This window comes from Ranitomeya variabilis, chromosome 3 (assembly GCF_051348905.1).
Source record: "Ranitomeya variabilis isolate aRanVar5 chromosome 3, aRanVar5.hap1, whole genome shotgun sequence".
NCBI classification, from domain to species: Eukaryota; Metazoa; Chordata; class Amphibia; order Anura; family Dendrobatidae; genus Ranitomeya; species Ranitomeya variabilis.
This window is the reverse complement of record NC_135234.1, coordinates 640,018,523-640,038,346: the sequence shown is the minus strand read 5'-3', so window position 1 is coordinate 640,038,346 and position 19,824 is coordinate 640,018,523. Positions and strand designations below refer to the sequence as shown.

At 42.8% G+C, this 19,824-nt stretch overlaps 1 protein-coding gene across 2 annotated transcripts in view; it reads right to left on the bottom strand.

Moving 5' to 3' along the window:
* Nucleotides 1-5,205, bottom strand: part of RBMS2 (RNA binding motif single stranded interacting protein 2) — a 130,757-nt gene extending 125,552 nt beyond the window's left edge. For both annotated transcript variants that reach the window (XM_077297611.1, XM_077297614.1), the window contains exon 1: nucleotides 5,076-5,205. In XM_077297611.1, the coding sequence (XP_077153726.1) occupies nucleotides 5,076-5,141 (66 nt within the window). In that variant the 5' untranslated portion in view covers nucleotides 5,142-5,205. The remainder of the gene's footprint in view (nucleotides 1-5,075) is intronic.
* Nucleotides 5,206-19,824: the final 14,619 nt, after the last annotated feature.

Below are 19,824 nucleotides of genomic sequence, written 5' to 3'. Positions count from 1 at the left end.
ATGAGATAGGTGACGTTTCTTTCTAATAAGGTAACAGCATATAGACAGTAAGTGTTTCTGGCCAAATATAGAGTAGATGGATCACCAGGAACACGATCTGTACAGAATGAAATTAGTACGTTCGTAAGGACCAAGTCACGGACATGTTTATGCGTCATTCTCCAACATTGGCAAAGGGTTCATGAATCAGAAAATAATACCTCATTGTGGATCGTAGTGACACCTCCTTTTCCTGTAAAGTGTAGGAGACTATGAAGCGTTACATCTTGTTCTGGAAAACTAGTCTCAGTAATTGGACCAAGTATAAAACATGGGATTTTCCCAGCAATCTGTCTAATGACATCACTGTGTGTCTGCCAGCACCAGTCCTTCCAGCATGTAATACTCTGGTGACTTCACACTGGGTTCTCCCTTGCGTCCTCTCATTTATTCAGTATTTGCACTTTTTTGGTGAGCCAGGATTGTTCTTTTCAGTTTGATATCACAGTATTGATAGTAGTGTTATGTTCCGGTCCCTCCTACAATGATTTTATAGGGCGGAAATATTTGCCCCGTTACAGTGTAACATGCACCAGGCGTTACTCAACAGCTCAGCCCTGAACCATACAAAACAGATCAAGTTAACTTAATCCAAGTGCAAATTGTGGTATTCCCCGCTGTAAAGCGACACTTCGCCGCCGGTCATCCAAACCTAACATTGCTCTTGTGTATCTAGTGCTGTAATCATATAGCAGAGAACATGAAGTTATCATTGAAGAGCGGAGGAAAACGCGTTAGTGATATCAGTATCTGATACATCACAGCAATAGAACTGTACAAGTGGAGGGAAAACCTGTGCAGATGCCAAGGCCCAAAGGACTTGTGGGGCCAAGCTAGTAAATCAGTGTTGTGGAACACTTGTACCCCACCTGGAGAAGCCCTGAACTTAAAGATCTAGAAGAACAAAAAGTTGGGTGATCGAGGACAAGAAAGAAGAAGACTATAATAAAAAAAGTGGAACATGTTATCCGTTCCATCGAGTGTTCCGTTTACAGAATCCTGGCTCCTACAGGTACAGACAGTCTGTATTCTGCTTGTTATACCCGATACAAAATAGAATGTCTCCATAGTCATGTCGGATTATTTGTGAAGCCACTAATGCCTCTATAGAAGCGAGCCACACTTAGTAACATGGAATCAGATGTCCCTATAAAGTTTTAACTTCAAATAGAGACCAAGGAGCCCTGGAAATAACACAAAGACCATTTACTATGGAACACGCTGTCATTTCCAATGGTTTCTGACACCACAGTTTTGAAACAAATTTTGCAATAAACTTTCATTTTGGCAATTGGATGTAGAGCATGCAGTGATTACAGAAACTTCAGCAAGTTTCAAAAGCAAAACGTCCAATCCAGCATCATAGATTTCAGCCACAATTTCCCGAAGACAGTAATAATATAAAGAAACACACACACACAATTCAATCTCGGAGACCTTGGTTCGGGGACTGCTTTTTCATCGTTTTACAATACTGTTGTTCTAACAAACTTTACATGAATCAATAATACAAGGAAATATAAGAAACTTGTGTAATATACCTTTGTCAAAACAAATCAGACTGGTTCACTTAGGGCTCAGCACCTTTATCTACACATTATCCTTCCCAGACAAGGTTTTAATTGCGAGCTACGCCTGGTTTCCTTCCACTCCGCATTCAGATGAGGCCTGGTTTGGCACCGGGAGCGGTGGGACATAAGCGATAGGGACCATCCATAATTAGGTACATCTTGAAGTGGTTGGATGGCTTTTGCGCTCTTTGACCAAAAAATGTTAACAAAGTACCATACATATTGTTTAATGAATAGTGTCTGTATATGTTTGTATATTGGCCACATAGCGAATTTGTGCACCTGTACATTAATTTAATACTAAAGGTGTGCAGGTTTTTTTTTTGTTCACTGAGGTGTCAGATTACAGCTGTCTTTTGAAGTGGGAAGAAGGGAGAAGCAGAGTGAACAGAGGCACAGACAAACACAGACCATTGCTTTTGCTTTTTAGCAAGTGTTTATGTCACTACAGAGCTGGCTTCACAGCTACACTGCTCTATACTGCTGTATAGTGTCCTCCGTGCCGGTGATGTTTATGAACATGTGTTATATAGAAGCAGGAGAGCAGGAATCCCTCATGTGCAGTGCGTTGGGGTCATAATAGCAGCTAGTCTCCAACCACCATCTGAGAGACAAGTGAAATAAGAGAGAGAGGGAATAAGTAGCGGAGTAATGCGGCCAGAAATAGTGTTATCCCTCATGTACATACACAACAGCTTATTCTCATAAGTTACCTATAACGACAGGCATGCTTTAAGACAAAGTGTCTAGAACATGTCATACCATAGCAGCTACCATAGATATATACATATCTGAAGAGATGAATAGATCTTTGTAATGGCCACATTACTACAATCAGCATCTACGAGAATGGAGGAGGTCAATCTTAGAACGTATCTAGTAAAATATAACCACAAACTAGACTCCATACTGCTTATATTAGCACGGAAATGTAATGTTATCTGCATAGAGACATATAATATCTCACCAGTAGTCCATTCTAGAAAGCAATATGGCTGGAGAAGATGTTAGTGAGTCCTGTAACTTCACAACTCAGGCCCGAACCAAGTATATTTTTACCCTTGTTATATTTAGGATAAATAACATAGGATACAATCCATGTGGGAGCTCTAATGCTTCGGGGGGGCTCAGGTTAAAATGCCCCGACGTCCATGCTACAATCGTCGTAAGATAAAACGTCTTGCCCAGACTGAGAGCATGTAGGAAATGATATTATAATTTTAACAATGTAAAGACCCAAAACAATAAGCGCTATATTATAAAAGGATCATCGCTAAGGACTGAAACCAAAATTAGAGTTGTTTAAAGAGTATCAGTCTTTTCCAAACAACTTTCGACATGTGAGGGTCCTTATGATGAGACCTTCACCGGTCAAAATGTCTGACATGTCCTATCAAAAGTTTTTTGAAATGGTAATTATTTGTTAATGTATCGTAACATATAAATGGATGTAACCCAACAAGACGTCGTACTGAATAACCTCTCTATGACTATGTGGATGGTTGATCGAATATCTATTATTTGTGATGGTGTCTAAAGTCATTTTATGGTGGTAACTATTGGGCTACATGAAGCTTCAGTTCATTATCAGATCATCTGACAATTTGTGCAACCATTATAAGGCAAAAATTAAGAACCTTAGTGCCTGAAACGCGTAGGCCTAGTGTGTTTTTTTTATTTTTTCCCTTTCGATATTTTAATAGTTACTAATAAATAATGTTTTAATAGTTCTTTCCATTGAGGGTGCTGAATGTCTTCCTGCCTTCTACCTGATCATTTTCACCCAGGAGCCACCGGTGGTCTCTGTCCCTTATTACATTGAACGATACCTGGATAGGATGAGCTGATGTGATATTTTTTCTTTGCCTTTGTTTACAACCATTCTATATTGTAAATGGTCTACATAGAAGGAAAACAATTTATGTGGGGAAATCCAGTAAAAGTGCAATGAGCCTAACTGTAAAGGGTGTGGAGACCCCTGCTGTATCCAGGCTAAGGCGGCCCAAAAAGTGTCTTGACCATATGAAGAGGCCAATACTAGAAATAGTGCATGATCATTGTAATACTGCAATTACAGATTTTAACTCTAAGTTACACCTGCAGTTGATTAGTCCGAAGATGGCAATTTAAAGACATTTCTGGTTCCTTCTCACTTCTATTAGGAATGCTCTTTAATGTCGATGCCAGCATCAGGGGTATAACTATAATAGGTGCAGGGGTTGCAATCGCACCCGTGTCCTGGAGTCTAGGGGGTCCCAAGAGGAAAAGACGATTATCATTAAAGACCCGCAATAGTTGTTGGCTCTGTTGGAGATTTTGTATTGGGGCCCACGAGCTTTAGGTTACACCATTGAGTGGTCTTCTTGTACGTGGGCATTACCACGTCTATGTAATATAATGAATGATATATACATTTGTCTATTGTTTATATGTTTTGTATTATTTATTTGCATTAGTTGATTTATATTTCCCCATATATTTCCACAAAATATTGGATTTACCTCCATTTTAGAAGCGTGACCTACACATTCACACATACATTTACATAGAGGATGCTCGTGATAACCTTGAATCTGGTACCCTTGAATGTTATAAGCCACACTTTTTTTTATATATATATATCTGCAGGATTTGCCGCCATAAATCATGCAGGGTAGGATGATAAGTTATGGCGAGTTCGTAGGATGGCATATTCTCCACCCGGGGGGGATCTGTCCCTAGTGATGCCAGTGCTATAGTAACAACCCTGCTCTGTGGCACAATGTGCTGGAATATCAGCGATTGCGATGATCCCTGTATCCATCCTTTCTAGAGAATATTGCGCACGTCCGCTTACTACCATGTTATAAATCTGCGCTGAGTGTCGCTCCCAGCACCCACACGGCGGTCTGCGCTATTCTTCTGTCCTACTGGTTATGTAATATCCATTGCATACGTCCAGTTTTGTCACAATGTTCTCCCTTCGTTGGCTGCAATCTATCTACTTGTACACCCTGTGTGTCTCCTTCTTTCCTGTCTGCCTCTGGGTGCGCCTCGCTCCCTCTTTCTCCCTCTCCCTGTGAATGCCCTTCCTCTGTTCCTCTCTCAATGTTACTTCCAAACCATCCAGCTCCATAAGATCACACATCACACGCTGCACAACCTTACGACACACAATGACATCAATAGCTGACACCAGAATCCCGTCACACTATTTGTCATTGTTTTGCTACATTGTAACCAAAGTCAATCCAGAAATAAATGCCACTTCCTGCCCCGCCGTATACACAGGTATATACAGGGATCAGATCCCTATGCCGACACTAATAGAAGTGCATTGCACACCAATAAGTCCCCCGCCTTCCACAAGGGTAAATCCACAAATCATTTGTGAACCATTTGTAAGGGCTGGCATAGGCCTGTTAGTAAATGTGAGAGTGCGCTAGTAGTGAAGGGGCACACGACAAGTATGGACAGCAGGGTTACCTTCTTATGGCTCCTGGTATAGCTGAAAGAGGCGATCCCTGCCCTTGGAGGGACAGACAGCAGCATTTTTCCTTTAAGGTACAGGGAGATGGGACACAGGAGACTGGCAGTTCTGTCCAGCCCTCTGACGTAGCGCAGCCTATAGTAGAGGCCTGCAGGGTCCTAGTGCCCTCTGTGGGTAAAGCGAGGGAGTGAGGAGGAGGAGGAGAAGGAGGGGGGATTCTTTATTTAACCTTTTCCTTTTCCAACTGAACTTCGCTTTGCAGCTTCACCCCCCCCCCCCACTTTCCCCCTAAAACACATCACATTTTCTATACAATAACGTTATTTAATGTAAATATTTACATTAAAGAATTACCGGAGTACATTTATCATTAACATTAAATTATATATATATTTTTTTATTTGTTTTTTTTTTTTTTTTTTGCAGTAACGATAGCATTAGTAAAAATAGAAGATAAAGAAAAGCTAAACAAATAAGGAAATTAGAAGCAATAAAATAATAACATGCAAAACGCAGTAATAAAAGAGTTGCATAAAAAAAGTAATAAAAGATTAAAAAAAAGAAACACAGATGTCGCAAAGGTGAATAAAAGCATAAATAAACAGCACAAGAAGCATAATAAACATCAACCTTGTGCCTACAGATGGCGTAATAGTAGATATAACGCATATATAGAGATTAGTAGCACTGATATCAGACAGGACAGTCGTACATGAAGCAACGATTAGTTATTCCGGTTGTCATAACATATGATATTACGTGCCGCTTTACATAGGACTGCAGATAAGGCAATGCTTAATCCTAAATTAGTGAGTTATCACAAAATCTCAAATTCCGTCATTAGATTTCTTGTGAACTGATTTCACGTTGTTACGTCGTCAGCGGTTTTAATATAATTTCCCGTCATTTCCTATTTTAGATCTTATTTTCGGAACACTTCTTTTATAAGCGGATGACACTTGCTGACGGTGTATTAAATGTCATTTCTGGATGTAAATATCATTAGCAAATAACATTTATTACACTTTTAATATCAATCAAATGATTTTATAGTACAGATAATGGACATGGAAAACCCACAGGTTCCAATCGGACGCGAAGCTTCAGCAAAGAAAGTTTATTCTTTGTATAATATAAAGTTTTAGAAGTTTTCAGTATGGTTTCTGCAAAGAATTCTAGCAGTTTCTAAGATTTTTGTTTCAATAAGAATATTTTTTTTTTATTTTCTTATTTTCATGTGACGGACAAACAGGAGCACGACTTGTTACAATTACAGTATATGTATCAGAGAAGCGTCTTACAAGGAGCCACGCACTTGTGTATCAATCAGACCAAGACAGAGCCACAACCACGAAGGCGCCTATAGACTGACAGCAAGCAGAGTTCTTGGAAACAAGGAGGAATTCATACTAAACGTACTTTGGAAAACTGCATAACTTGCTTTCTGAAAATTCAATATATTACACACAATAAATGCAATATAAAATGTATTGATACCATTAAAAATCAAAGATTTCCTCAACTTTTTTCTCCAGTGTTCAATAATTAATGTTATATTTATTTATATGACCAAACTTACAGAATAACAGTTTATTGTAAAAAATAAAATAAAATTGTGAAAGTTATATTTCCTAATTGTACATGGAACTGACAATTTAGTTAGAACGTAGAAAATTAAATTAAAGTAAATAAATTAAGTAAATAAAGTAAATAATTCATCGACATTAAAAATTACTTCCGAAACGCGCGTCGGGGTGTTCTCAGAAGTGGGTCTCAGTATTGGGTAAGGTTAATCCCTGTTTGATTATCATGTACGCCCATTTGTTTTTGTTTTTTTACTTACAACAATGTAACATTTGATTTGAGCTTCAGTCACTAACCATACACTGCTATGCAATATTGGAGTAGAGCAATAGGTCAATGATGGGTGGTATTTTTTGTTTACAGCAGGGGGTATGATTGAGTGAACCTTTGTGTCCAATTTAACAGGACATAACCTGGTTATTTAAAGTATATTTATTGTGATTTTATTGTATTGATTGTACTGAGTACTGAGCGCCACCGTTGTTTTTTGGTGTCTCTTATAGCACATTGTTTTACTGGTCTGTTTGTAGCAATTGTTTATGTGTCATGTTCTAATTGTGTCAATATAGAATTTTTGTAGCTTTTTTACATATTAAAAAACCTCCATTTGTCCTCTTTTTTGGGGGGATTATTTGTGAAATTAGATTTCCTTGTTTTTAGTGATATCTAACATGTCATGTTTTGCTTTTCTGACCTCTTATTGAATAAATGCAGACATATAAATGAAAACAAATGGAAACGACGAAAAACCTCTTCTATAAAGCGTAAGCTATACATAACGGGCGAGTGCAATAATTGGGGCGACACCTGGTAACGGAAATGGTTCATATTAGTTTTGAGAAAAGTGGAAAGTGCAACGATGAGTTACAGAAGGAAATATCTTAAAGGGGTATTTAGCTTTATGAAAATAGATTTTGTTTATGTTTTGAAAGCTTATTCAGTCGGTATTGAGTTTTCAGCGTGTAACAATTCCTTATAGTTGTCAAGACCTCTGCTTGCTGTCATTCATTAGAAGCTTTCATTGCTTACTTCAAGTGGAAAAATAATCCTTCTTTGTCACGTGATGTACACAAAGGCGCTCAACTGAGTCCAGTTACCATGGTTGGGTCTTCCATTAAGCCATGCACCTGTATGTCCATCCCAAAACCACATATGTTTCTGATCATTAGAAGTAACCAACAAATGTATCTATTGAATGACTGCAAGTATAGATCTGGAAAACCATGCTAAAATATGCAGAAAGTATATTGCAAAATGTTATAACTTTTCATTACAGAAAAACCTCTTACTTGTAGCATAAAATTAATAAAAATATAAATTCTTAACATATTATTGGTAATTTTGCCTCATAGAATTGATATCAGCCCCTTCCCAACATTCCATACGTTATGGTCGGACGGTAGTTACCGACTTTTGACTTATGGATACGTCATATCTTTTATACGGTACTGAGACCACAGTCGCAGTGATTGCATTAAAGTTCAGGCGCCATCTTGGACTTGAGCACACAGAGTCGTCGTCACGATGGGGTGGCAACTTTGATCGTTGTGATTGGCTGTTCAATTCTGAACAGCCAATAGCAGCATTTCTCTGTAAAAGCACCGATCATAGGCTGGTGCCTGGCCATGCCAGGATAACCAGGGCAAGCTCTGATTGGTGCAATCGACGATGACATCGATCACAACAAATCAGAGTGCACAGATGCGGTGTGACCTGGCAGGGACTGAACTGTACTTCCTCATTCTAGCTGTGGATGGCAGTCACTCTATCACCGTGTGCGCCAATGTAAGCAGGTACAGGGATGCAGTAACGCAGGGAATGCAGAGCAAGGATTAACAACAGTGCGGTTTAATTTATAACAATAATGAACTCCTCACAGGGAGTTAACGGGTAACTAACAGTAGAATTATGGAAGAATGCAACAGTCTGGATGTCAGGCATCCAGATGTAGCAGAGCCGGACTCGTCTAGACTGTGTGCACATACAACACACAACATACAACACTGAACATACAACATGCAACATACAACATACACCATACAACATACACCATGCAACACACAACATACACCATGCAACATACACCATACAACATGCAACATACTGTACATACAGAACATGCAACATTCATAACATACATACAGTACATAAATACAGTACATACAATACATACATATAGACATACAGTACATTAAACATAGAGTACATACTCACCATCACCTTGTCACCTTGATCCCTGAAGCCATTGTCACCTGTAACAAATAATAAAATAATAAACAAACAATATACTCCCTGATCCGCAGATATCCAATTAAAACAAGTGTCCCACGACGATCTCCCGTGGAGAGAAGCCACATCAGCTGATGTGACCGCTCTCCAGGGGCTCCGGGAATACAATGATGGAAAGTATCCTTCCACAATGTATTCCCCACAATGTATTCCTCCGCCCCTGTGAAAAAATAGTCCCTAGTCTCACTTGTGGCACTGCTGTGTGGGAAAATTCCCACACAGCTTTGCCATAAGGTGAGACTTTGAACTAAGATAACCTCAGTGATACACTGCAGGAGCCATTGTCTCCGGTCAGTGTGTCACTGGAGTGCCTATAGAGCGGTCACATCACCCGATGTCACTGTTCTATAGGGGAGATCGTCGTGGGACATTCGTTATTACTTGGACTACGGCAGAAAGTAAGTATACGGTTGGCTTATTATTTTTTACTTTTTTTGCAGGTGCTCAAGTATGGTAAGTATGGTTAAATTAAGAATAATAAATACTTTTTTCTGGCTGTGTCTTTATTTTTTTTTTTACACTTTCACTACTATAGGATTAGTAATGGATAGGCGTCTTATTGAAGCCTCTCCATTATTAACTGGGCTTAATGTCCCCTTATATTAGCAAGGTGACATTAACCCCTTATTACCCCATATCCCACCGCTACAGGGGAGTGGGAAGAGAGGGGCTAAGTGCCGGAATTGGCACATCTTACAGATGTGCCATTTCTGGGGCGGCTGGGGACTGGTATTTGTAGCAGGGGGGGGGCAATATCCATAGCCCCTCTCTAGGCTGTGAATATCAGCCCGCAGCTGTCTGGGTAGCCTTTCTGGCTATAAAATATAGGGGGACCCCACGTCATTTTTTTTGGAGGGGCCCCTATTTTTATAGCCAGTAAAGGCTACGCAGACAACTGTGGGCTAATATTCATAGCCTGGGAAGCTCCATGGGTATTAACCCCTTCCCAGGCTACAAACATCAGTCCCCCAGGTGCTGGCTTTCCCTCTCTGGTGCAGAAAATTGCACGGGAGCCCACGCCATTTTTTTTTTTTCAAATTTTTTTTCAAATTAAACATATTGCGTTTAAGGCCGGCGTCAATACCCGGCACTGCCGCTGGCACTCGGAACCGGAGCGTTCAGCTGCATAGAAATACATGCAGCAGCACGCTCCGCTCCCGAGTGCCGGTGGCAGTGCTGGGTATTGAAGCAAGAGACTTGTGTGAGTTTCTCGGGAGTGTGACCCCGGCCTAACGCAGATTTCATGTGTGTGTCTTTATTTAAGGCCGGGATCACACATGCGAGAAACTCGGATGAGTCTCACATCCTAATACCCGACACTGGCGCCGGCACTCGGGAGCGGAGCGTGCAGCTGCATAGAAATACATGCAGCTGCACGCTCCGCTCCCGAGTGCCGGCGGCAATGCTGGGTATTAAGATGCGAGACTCGTCCGAGTTTCTCGCTTGTGTGATCCATCTATCGTATCTATCAATCATCTGTTTATCTATTATCTATCTATCGTATCTATCTATTATCTATTTACCTATTATCTATCTATTATCGATCTATCGATATATCTAGGCTTGAGAAAGGCTCTCCATGAGCTGAAACGTCGCCATGATGGGCTATTAAACTTGAACACTTTTTTAACTCATTTGCAATGGTGTGCTGCCTCTGACTTTTTGGACTTTCATTATAAGGTTTGGTACATGCCTGAGGGGCTTTGAACCCAGAATTAGTTTTTTCTGTGCTGCTCTCACTTTTTGCTATAGTATCTATCGGTATATCTATATATAGATAGATATATTTATAGATAGATATATCAATAGATAGATACGATAGATGGATACAATAGATGGATACAATAGATAGATACCATAGATGGATACAATAGATAGATACGATAGATGGATACAATAGATAGATATGATAGATACAATAGATGGATACAATAGATATAATAGATATCTATCGTATCTATCTATCTATCGTATCCATCTATCTATCTATCGTATCTATCTATTATCTATTTATCTATTATCTATCAATATATCTATCAATCGATATATCTATATGTAGATATATTTATAGATAGCTATGTCGGTAGATAATAGATATATCGATAGATAGATACCATAGATAAATACGATAGATAGATCCATAGATAGATATGATAGATCGATCGATACAATAGATAGACAGAAATGATAGATATGTATCATATCTATCTATCTATTGTATCCATCTAACGTATCTATCTATCTATCTATCTATCTATCTATCTATCTATCTATCTATCTGTCCATCTATCTATCTACCAAATGGAGTATGTAAATGAAGAGGTTGGACAAGAAATGACATCACAATTCTTTTTTTTTGTATACCTTTATTGAGCTTACAAAAACACACAAATCTGCATGAAAAACGCATGAAAAACGCATGAAAAACAAGTGACCTGCCAGTGACCTCAGGTGCAGATTTGGTGCAGATTTTACCTGCGTGAAATCCTGATCAAATCCTGATGCAATCCTAAACGTGGAAACATACCCTTACCCTAATTATTAAACTTCACTTATCGTGACTTCTCTGCTCCTCATTCGCATGAAGTCTGATGAGAGTTGAAATACTGGCAGCGGCCCGGCACTGCGTCTTCAGGTGTAACCCGCCAACACTTGATTCAGCTTCTGCTGGCAACGGGCAGTCACCGGTTTTGCCCGTTGAGCCCCTAGTCCAATAATCTGTAAAGCTGAGGTGGGAAGTGTCGTAGAAGTCTCTATCCAGTTGCACGCCTGTCAGTGAGGAGGAACACACCTCATGAACCGGCACCTGGCACTCGCTTCTCAATGTGGGCACCGCACACTGTTTCACTAAGTGCCTGATGCTCTGCGAGCTCTCTGACTCTCGGGGGGCCCTCAAGTAACCCTGGCCGGGTCTCAGCTCCGTACCTTATCCCGCTCTGCAGCGTGCAAAACATAGTAACATAGTTTTTTTTAAGGTTGAAGGAAGACTTTAAGTCTATCTAGTTCAACCCATAACCTAACCTAACATGCCCTAACATGTCTCCTCCTTTTCTCTGCCGGCGGGAAACGTCCCCCTTTTCCCACGCTTCCTGCTCCCAGTCTCGCCACAACTCCCTCTCACCAGGTCATGGGTCCTGTCTGGTTCCCCATTTTATCCCCCGGCAACAGTGGACGCAGCCTCAACAGTTCTGGACCCTGCATCGCACAGGTACCCGCAGCTCGGTCTGTCTCCTTACACCTCCATCACAGTTCGTCCTGCTGCTGCCTGTGCTCCTGCTGCTGGAGAAAGAAGAGTTCCTGATCCCTTCTTGATCCTTGCCTGATCTTTCCTAATCCACTCAAATTTCCTACACCCTTTCCCCCTTTTTCTCCCTCTCGACAACCCCTTCTGCCGTTGAGCGCTGATACGTACTTGATCGCTCGATTTTGGGCAGTTTTTCTATTTTACGTGCATCTTGCAGCCGCCAAGCATTGATCAGTGACACAAATCACTGATCAACGTCCGTGCTTGCTGTTTTACAAAACTTTTTTTTGTCCCTGTCCATTCCAATGCTTTGCACCACCTCTGTACGAGCATCCTGCACCTGCCAAGCGTTGATCAGTGATGCAAATCTGATGCAGGACTGGACCCACTGAAGCATAAGAAGTACTGGAAATGGCCATCGTCCACCACTGAACCGGCTCCCATGGATCCATGCTTTTAACCCCTTCAACCTGAAGCCTTGTTTTACATTCCTGACCAGGCCAATTTTTTCAGTTCTGACCACTGTCACTTTATGAGGTTATACCTCTGGAACACTTTAATGGATCCCACTGATTCTGAGATTATTTTTTGTGATTTATTGTAAAGTGGTAAAATATATTTGATATGACTTACGTTTATTTGAGAAAAAAATCAGAATTTTTGAGAATTTTTTTTATTTTTATGCCCTTAAATCATAGTTATGTCACACAAAATAGTTAATAAATATTTCCCACATGTCTACTTTACATCAGCACAATGACTGAAACATAATTTTGTTTTGTTAGGAAGTTATAAGGGTTAAAAGTTGACCAGCGATTTCTAATTTTTACAACAAAATTTACAAAACCATTTTTTAGGGACCACCTCACATTTGAAGTGACTTTGACAGGCCTATTTGACAAAAAATACCCAAAAGTCACACCATTCTAAAATCTGCACCCCTCAAGGCACTCAAAACCACATTCAAGAAGTTTATTAATCCTTCAGAGGCTTCACAGGAATCAATGAAATTTTTTTTAATTTTTGAAAGGGTAACAGGAGAAAATTGACCAAAATTTGTTGTGCAATTTCTCCTGAGCACGCCGATACCCCATATGTGGGGGAAAACCAATGTTTGGGCGCACAGCATGGCTTGGAAGGGAAGGAGCGCCATTTCACTTTTTGAATGTAAAATTTGCTGGCATAATTTGCCATAATTTCTCCTGAGTTCATCGATACCCCATATGTTGTCAAAGACTACTTTTAAGGCACAGTGCAAAGCTCAGAAGGGAAGGAGCGCCATATTACAGTGCAGATTTTGCTGCACTGGTTTGAGGGTGCCATGTTACATTGACAGAGCCCCTGAGGTGCTAGAACAACAGAAACCCCCATAAGTGACCCAATTTTACAAACTAAACCTCTCAGTTAATTCATCTAGGGGTGCAGTGATTATATTGACACCACACAGGGGTCACAGAATTTTATACCACTGGGCAGTGAAGAAAAAATAATTTCCTTTTTTACAACCAAGATTGTGTGTTAGCCCCAAATTTTACATTTTCATACTGGGAAATGGGTAAAATTGCACCTAAATTTGTCCCAAAATATCTGCTGAATGTAGAAATATTCTATATGGGGCTGTACAGTACTGCATAGCCACACGGCAAGACTCTGAAGGAACGGAGCGCTATTTGCTTCCTGGAGCGCAGATTTTCCTAGAATAGTTTACGGACTCCATATACAGAGCCCCTAAGTGCTAGAAAAGCAGAATCCCCCCTCAAGTGACCACATTTTGGAAATTATACCCCTCTGGGAATTTATTGACAGGTGTAGTGACGATTTTGACTCCATCTGAGTTTTCCTGAAACATGCAGTAGTGGAGTAGTGAGTGAAAATTGCTAATTTGCTATTGTAGTGACCGGTACACTGTAGCACATTATGCCCAGTTCATGCTTCTGGAGACACACACCCGTATATTAGGCGGGCTCTCATCTCTACAGAAATGTCAAACATGTGGACGCTAAATGTGGTTTAGACACACGGGCTCAGAAGGGAGGGGGGCATTGGTATTTGGGAGCACAGAATTTGCTGAATTTCTTTTGAGGTGCGAGGAACCATTTTGTATTTCCAGTGCTTTTGTGCTACCAGTAACGTGGAAGCCCCTATAATTCAGTTAACAGATGATGGACCTGAGTAGGGGCTTGTTTTTTTATGGATTGAGTTGAAGCTTTTATTGGGAACATTTTACATAACATTTGGGACCACATTTATCCGGCGCTCTACGCTGAGCACTTACTCTGGGGTTTCCATCTAAATCTCCAAGTGACACGTTTCAGATCAAACCCCCGGAGGGAGCCATTCATTATAATGAGGCAGCAGAGTTACTCTGTGCGATGCTCCTCAATGTCGCTGTCACTACCTACAGCGGCATCATAGGGGTTAAAAGCCCGCGACTGGTACTAGCACTGATCAGGGGCATTGCTGCAGAGTATCAGCTGTCATATAGAGCATACATCCGCACCCAATCGCTGTGGCGCTCAGCGTGACCCTGCACATTCAGTGCGCCACACATATACTTCTCTTTTGTGGGAACACAGCTCCCACAGAGCAGTATATGTACGGTGCATGTCGGGATAGAGGCTAACTGAACTAAGCTTTACTAACTGTTTGAGAGTACCTCAGGGTACACCCACAAGTTTAGGGTTCATGAAGGGAAGGACATCCGGATAGAATCCCCTGAATGTCCCCCTGTCCTGGGAGTGAGTAGGAAAATTCTATGGGATTTGGTGCACCCACTGCTGGATCAAGGTTATCACCTCTATGTAGATAACTTTTATACCAGCATCCCAGTCTTCAAGTCCCTGTCTGCTCGAGCTACCGCAGCCTGTGGTACTGTCTGCAAAAATCCGAGAGGCCTCCTCAAGACGCTAAGTGGGTGTAGCGCCCCCACTGCCGCAGGGCCGAGGGGTACCCGGTACCGGGCCTCTGGGTCTCTGCTCTGGGGTTGTCACGGTGGCTAGGCCCGGTCCGTGACCCTGCTGAGGGGCGCACAATGAAAGTGGTTGTATGGGATGTCGTTAGGGTGTGGTGAAGTGTCGGTCGCGGTAAATAACGAGGACACCAGGTTGCAGTCTCTTTACCTCTTTACTGAAGGCTTCTGAGTCCTCAATCCGGAATACGGTTAACAGGGCTGCGCAAGTCCGGCCGGTCCGATGGCACCTCCAGAGTTCCCTTTACAGGTGGAAATCTGTGCCTACCTTCCTGCGCTTGTGTTGTGGTCCTCCCCTGCTGTGCTTACGGGATAGTACCCCACAACTGTTGTGTCTGTTTCTCGTGTTCCCTCACAACTCGATTCTGATGTTCTTCTACGTCCCCCTGATCTTACGGTTAGGACGCACCCGTATGACGGGGAGGCTCGGAGGTTCTTCCTGGGCTCTATCGTCACCCCTCTCCTGTTGTTACCCCCCTGTGTCTTCCTGGGTCTGTGTGAGACAGCCCGCCTGTGACTGACTGTCCTGCCGTAGGTCTGAAGTTTGGCTTGGAGCTCTATACTTCCTCGGCGTTCCGGCCACCGGTTATGCGCCTCAATAGGATGTTGCCTCGATCTTACAGCACGACTCCTACTGGTATTCTCCTAGTTGCGTTGATCTTGTTTCTCACTCAGCACAATAAATCTCGCTTCTTGTCCTTTCTTGGGGTACCGCCGCTATATCGTGCAGGCGCGGTCCCGTAGCGTTCTCTCTGATTGCTAGGCCTCTGTCAGGATCCCACCCCTGACAGGGACCCCTCTGAATCTTCCCCTACAACACCCTCTGCCAGAAGGTGTTGCCTGGTTCCAACCCAGCCAGCTTTCTGAACTAACTTCCTGCCTAACCCCCAGTTTTACCAGATTGTGAGGAGTGGCCTAATAAATAGAACCCTTAGCTCCCCCTGGAGGCCAGACTGTGAAATGTATTGGTGTCTGTGATACCTGGTCAGATGAACTCCTTCAGTGCCATCAGACGTACCATAGCCCCCCTTAGCGGCGGAGCCACAGTACTGCAACGACCAGGACTCCGGGGCGCTGCACTCCCCCCCGGTTAAATCCAGTACTCCTGGACTGGGAAGAAAACAACAATACATGTCAGCAAAAAGACATACAATTTTGAAAATGCAAGTACAAGTAAACTTTTTAACAGAGCTTCCCTTTATGGGAGGTGAGGACACTTGAACGTTACAAACATGGTTAAATACTTTCAATAACAGACTATAAATAACTTCTCTTACCCAACCGGGTATTCTACTAAGTGCAAAATTTGTGAACAATAATGTAACTTTGCCTTTAAGGACGTACTCGCTAAATCCACTAAAGACCTTCTTATAATCACATTATAAGGCTAATCAACTCTTATACATTCTCCTTCTTTACATCGGCAGGACCGCCTGTCCTAACTGCTCCAGACCTACTGCCTCTCCTTTCTGTTACAGGACCGCCCCTTTCTGCCCGGGCCTACTGTCCTTCCACTACTATACATAGTATAGAACATATCATTTTTCTTTCAGTTCAAGATCACTGAGCCATCTCTGTGTGGCTCCTAGGAGGACTCACTAACTAACCCCGTACGGGCTCACTCTCTGTCCTCATTCTTCTATCAACATCATTAAACATTCCTTACAATCAACCAGTTAGCTATATATAACTTTCACATGTCAACATTATCAATACTTTCTTTCAAAACATCATCATTCTTTAAGTGCTTTTGATGAACATCCCCTTTAAGAGGGGACCAAGTCTCTGTGAGGTAGTGCAACTTCTCAAGCTGCAAGTCCGTACGCAGCAAGGACTCCAGTGCTGGTTCTGCGACCAGTGTCTTCGCAAAGAGTCCTGTTATGACCCCAATGGCAGAGGGTCTCTGCAATAAATACCAAGTCTGCAAACACAAAAAACCAGCTCATAGGGCAGTGGTAACTGGGCTGACCGTATATCTAAACCTAGCACCACAAATAGCAGCAGCCGGGGAACGTGCCTACGTTGGTTCTAGACGTCTCGCGCCAGCCGGAGAACTAACTAACCCTAGAAGGGAAAAGATAGACCTTTCTTGCCTCCAGAGAAAAGACCCCAAAAGTTGGATACAAGCCCCCAACAAATAATAACGGTGAGGTAAGAAGAAAAGGCAAACGTAAGAATGAACTAGGTATTTAGCAAAGAGAGGCCCACTGACTAATAGCAGAATATAGTAAGATGACTTATACGGTCAGCAAAAACCCTATCAAAAATATCCACGCTGGATATTCAAGAACCCCCGAACCGTCTAACGGCCCGGGGGGAGAATACCAGCCACCTAGAGCTTCCAGCAAAATCAGGAATCACATTTAGTACAAGCTGGACAAAAAATGAGAGCAATACAAATAACCAAAAAAAAAGGAAGCAGGACTTAGCTTAATTTTGCATGAACCAGGACCAGCAGACAGGAGCAAACAGAAAGGACTGATTACAACGATGCCAGGCACCAGACTAAGAATTCAGGAAGTTCATATAGCAAAACCCCTGGACTAACGACCCAGGTGGGTGCCAAACTAGGGAAAGACAATCTCAGAGTCATACCACTAGTGACCACAAGAGGGAGCCAAAAAAGTCTAATTCACAACAGTACCCCCCCTTTAAGGAGGGGTCACCGAACCCTCACCAAGACCACCAGGGCGATCAGGATGAGCAGCGTGAAAGGCACGAACTAAATCGGCCGCATGCACATCAGAGGCAACCACCCAGGAATTATCCTCCTGACCATAGCCCTTCCACTTGACCAGATACTGAAGCCTCCGTCTGGAGAGACGAGAATCCAAGATTTTCTCCACCACGTACTCCAACTCGCCCTCAACCAACACCGGAGCAGGAGGCTCAACAGAGGGAACCACAGGTACAACGTACCGCCGCAACAAAGACCTATGGAACACGTTGTGAATGGCAAACGACACCGGAAGATCCAAGCGAAAGGACACAGGATTAAGGATTTCCAATATCTTGTAAGGACCGATGAAGCGAGGCTTGAATTTAGGAGAGGAGACCTTCATAGGAACAAATCGAGAAGACAGCCATACCAAATCCCCAACACGAAGTCGGGGACCCACACCGCGGCGGCGGTTGGCAAAACGCTGAGCCTTCTCCTGTGACAACTTCAAGTTGTCCACCACATGATTCCAAATCTGCTGCAACCTATCCACCACAGAATCTACCCCAGGACAGTCAGAAGGCTCCACATGTCCCGAGGAAAAACGAGGATGGAAACCAGAGTTGCAGAAAAATGGCGAGACCAAAGTAGCGGAACTAGCCCGATTATTAAGGGCAAACTCAGCCAACGGCAAGAAGGTCACCCAATCATCCTGATCCGCAGAAACAAAACACCTCAAATAAGCCTCCAAAGTTTGATCAGTTCGCTCCGTTTGTCCATTAGTCTGAGGATGAAAGGCAGACGAAAACGACAAATCAATGCCCATCTTAGCACAAAAGGATCGCCAGAACCTGGAAACAAACTGGGATCCTCTGTCAGACACGATATTCTCAGGAATGCCGTGTAAACGAACCACATTCTGAAAGAACAAAGGAACCAGATCGGAAGAGGAAGGCAGCTTAGGCAAAGATACCAAATGGACCATCTTGGAAAAGCGATCACATACCACCCAGATGACAGACATGCCCTGAGACACCGGAAAATCTGAAATGAAATCCATGGAAATGTGTGTCCAAGGCCTCTTCGGGACAGGCAAGGGCAAGAGCAACCCGCTGGCACGAGAACAGCAAGGCTTAGCTCGAGCACAAGTCCCACAGGACTGCACAAATGACCGCACATCCCGCGACAAGGAAGGCCACCAAAAGGACCTAGCCACCAAATCTCTGGTGCCAAAAATTCCCGGATGCCCTGCCAACACCGAGGAATGAACCTCGGAAATGACTCTGCTGGTCCATTTAACAGGAACAAACAGTCTGTCAGGTGGACAAGAGTCAGGTCTACCAGCCTGAAATCTCTGCAACACACGTCGCAAATCCGGAGAAATGGCTGACAAGATTACTCCCTCTTTAAGAATACCAACTGGTTCTGCGACTCCAGGAGAGTCAGGCACAAAGCTCCTTGAAAGAGCATCAGCCTTCACATTCTTTGAACCTGGTAAATACGAGACCACAAAGTCAAAACGGGAGAAAAACAATGACCAACGGGCCTGTCTAGGATTCAGGCGTTTAGCAGACTCGAGATACATCAGATTTTTGTGATCAGTCAAGACCACCACACGATGCTTAGCACCCTCGAGCCAATGACGCCACTCCTCAAATGCCCACTTCATGGCCAGCAACTCCCGATTGCCAACATCATAATTCCGCTCAGCAGGCGAAAACTTCCTAGAGAAAAAAGCACATGGTCTCATTACAGAGCAACCAGGGCCTCTCTGCGACAAAACGGCCCCTGCCCCAATCTCAGAAGCATCCACTTCAACCTGAAAGGGAAGTGAGACATCAGGCTGGCACAAAACAGGCGCTGAAGTAAACCGGCGCTTCAACTCTTGGAAAGCCTCCACGGCTGCAGGAGCCCAGTTAGCAACATCAGAACCTTTCTTGGTCATATCCGTCAAAGGTTTAACAACGCTAGAAAAATTAGCGATAAAACGACGGTAGAAGT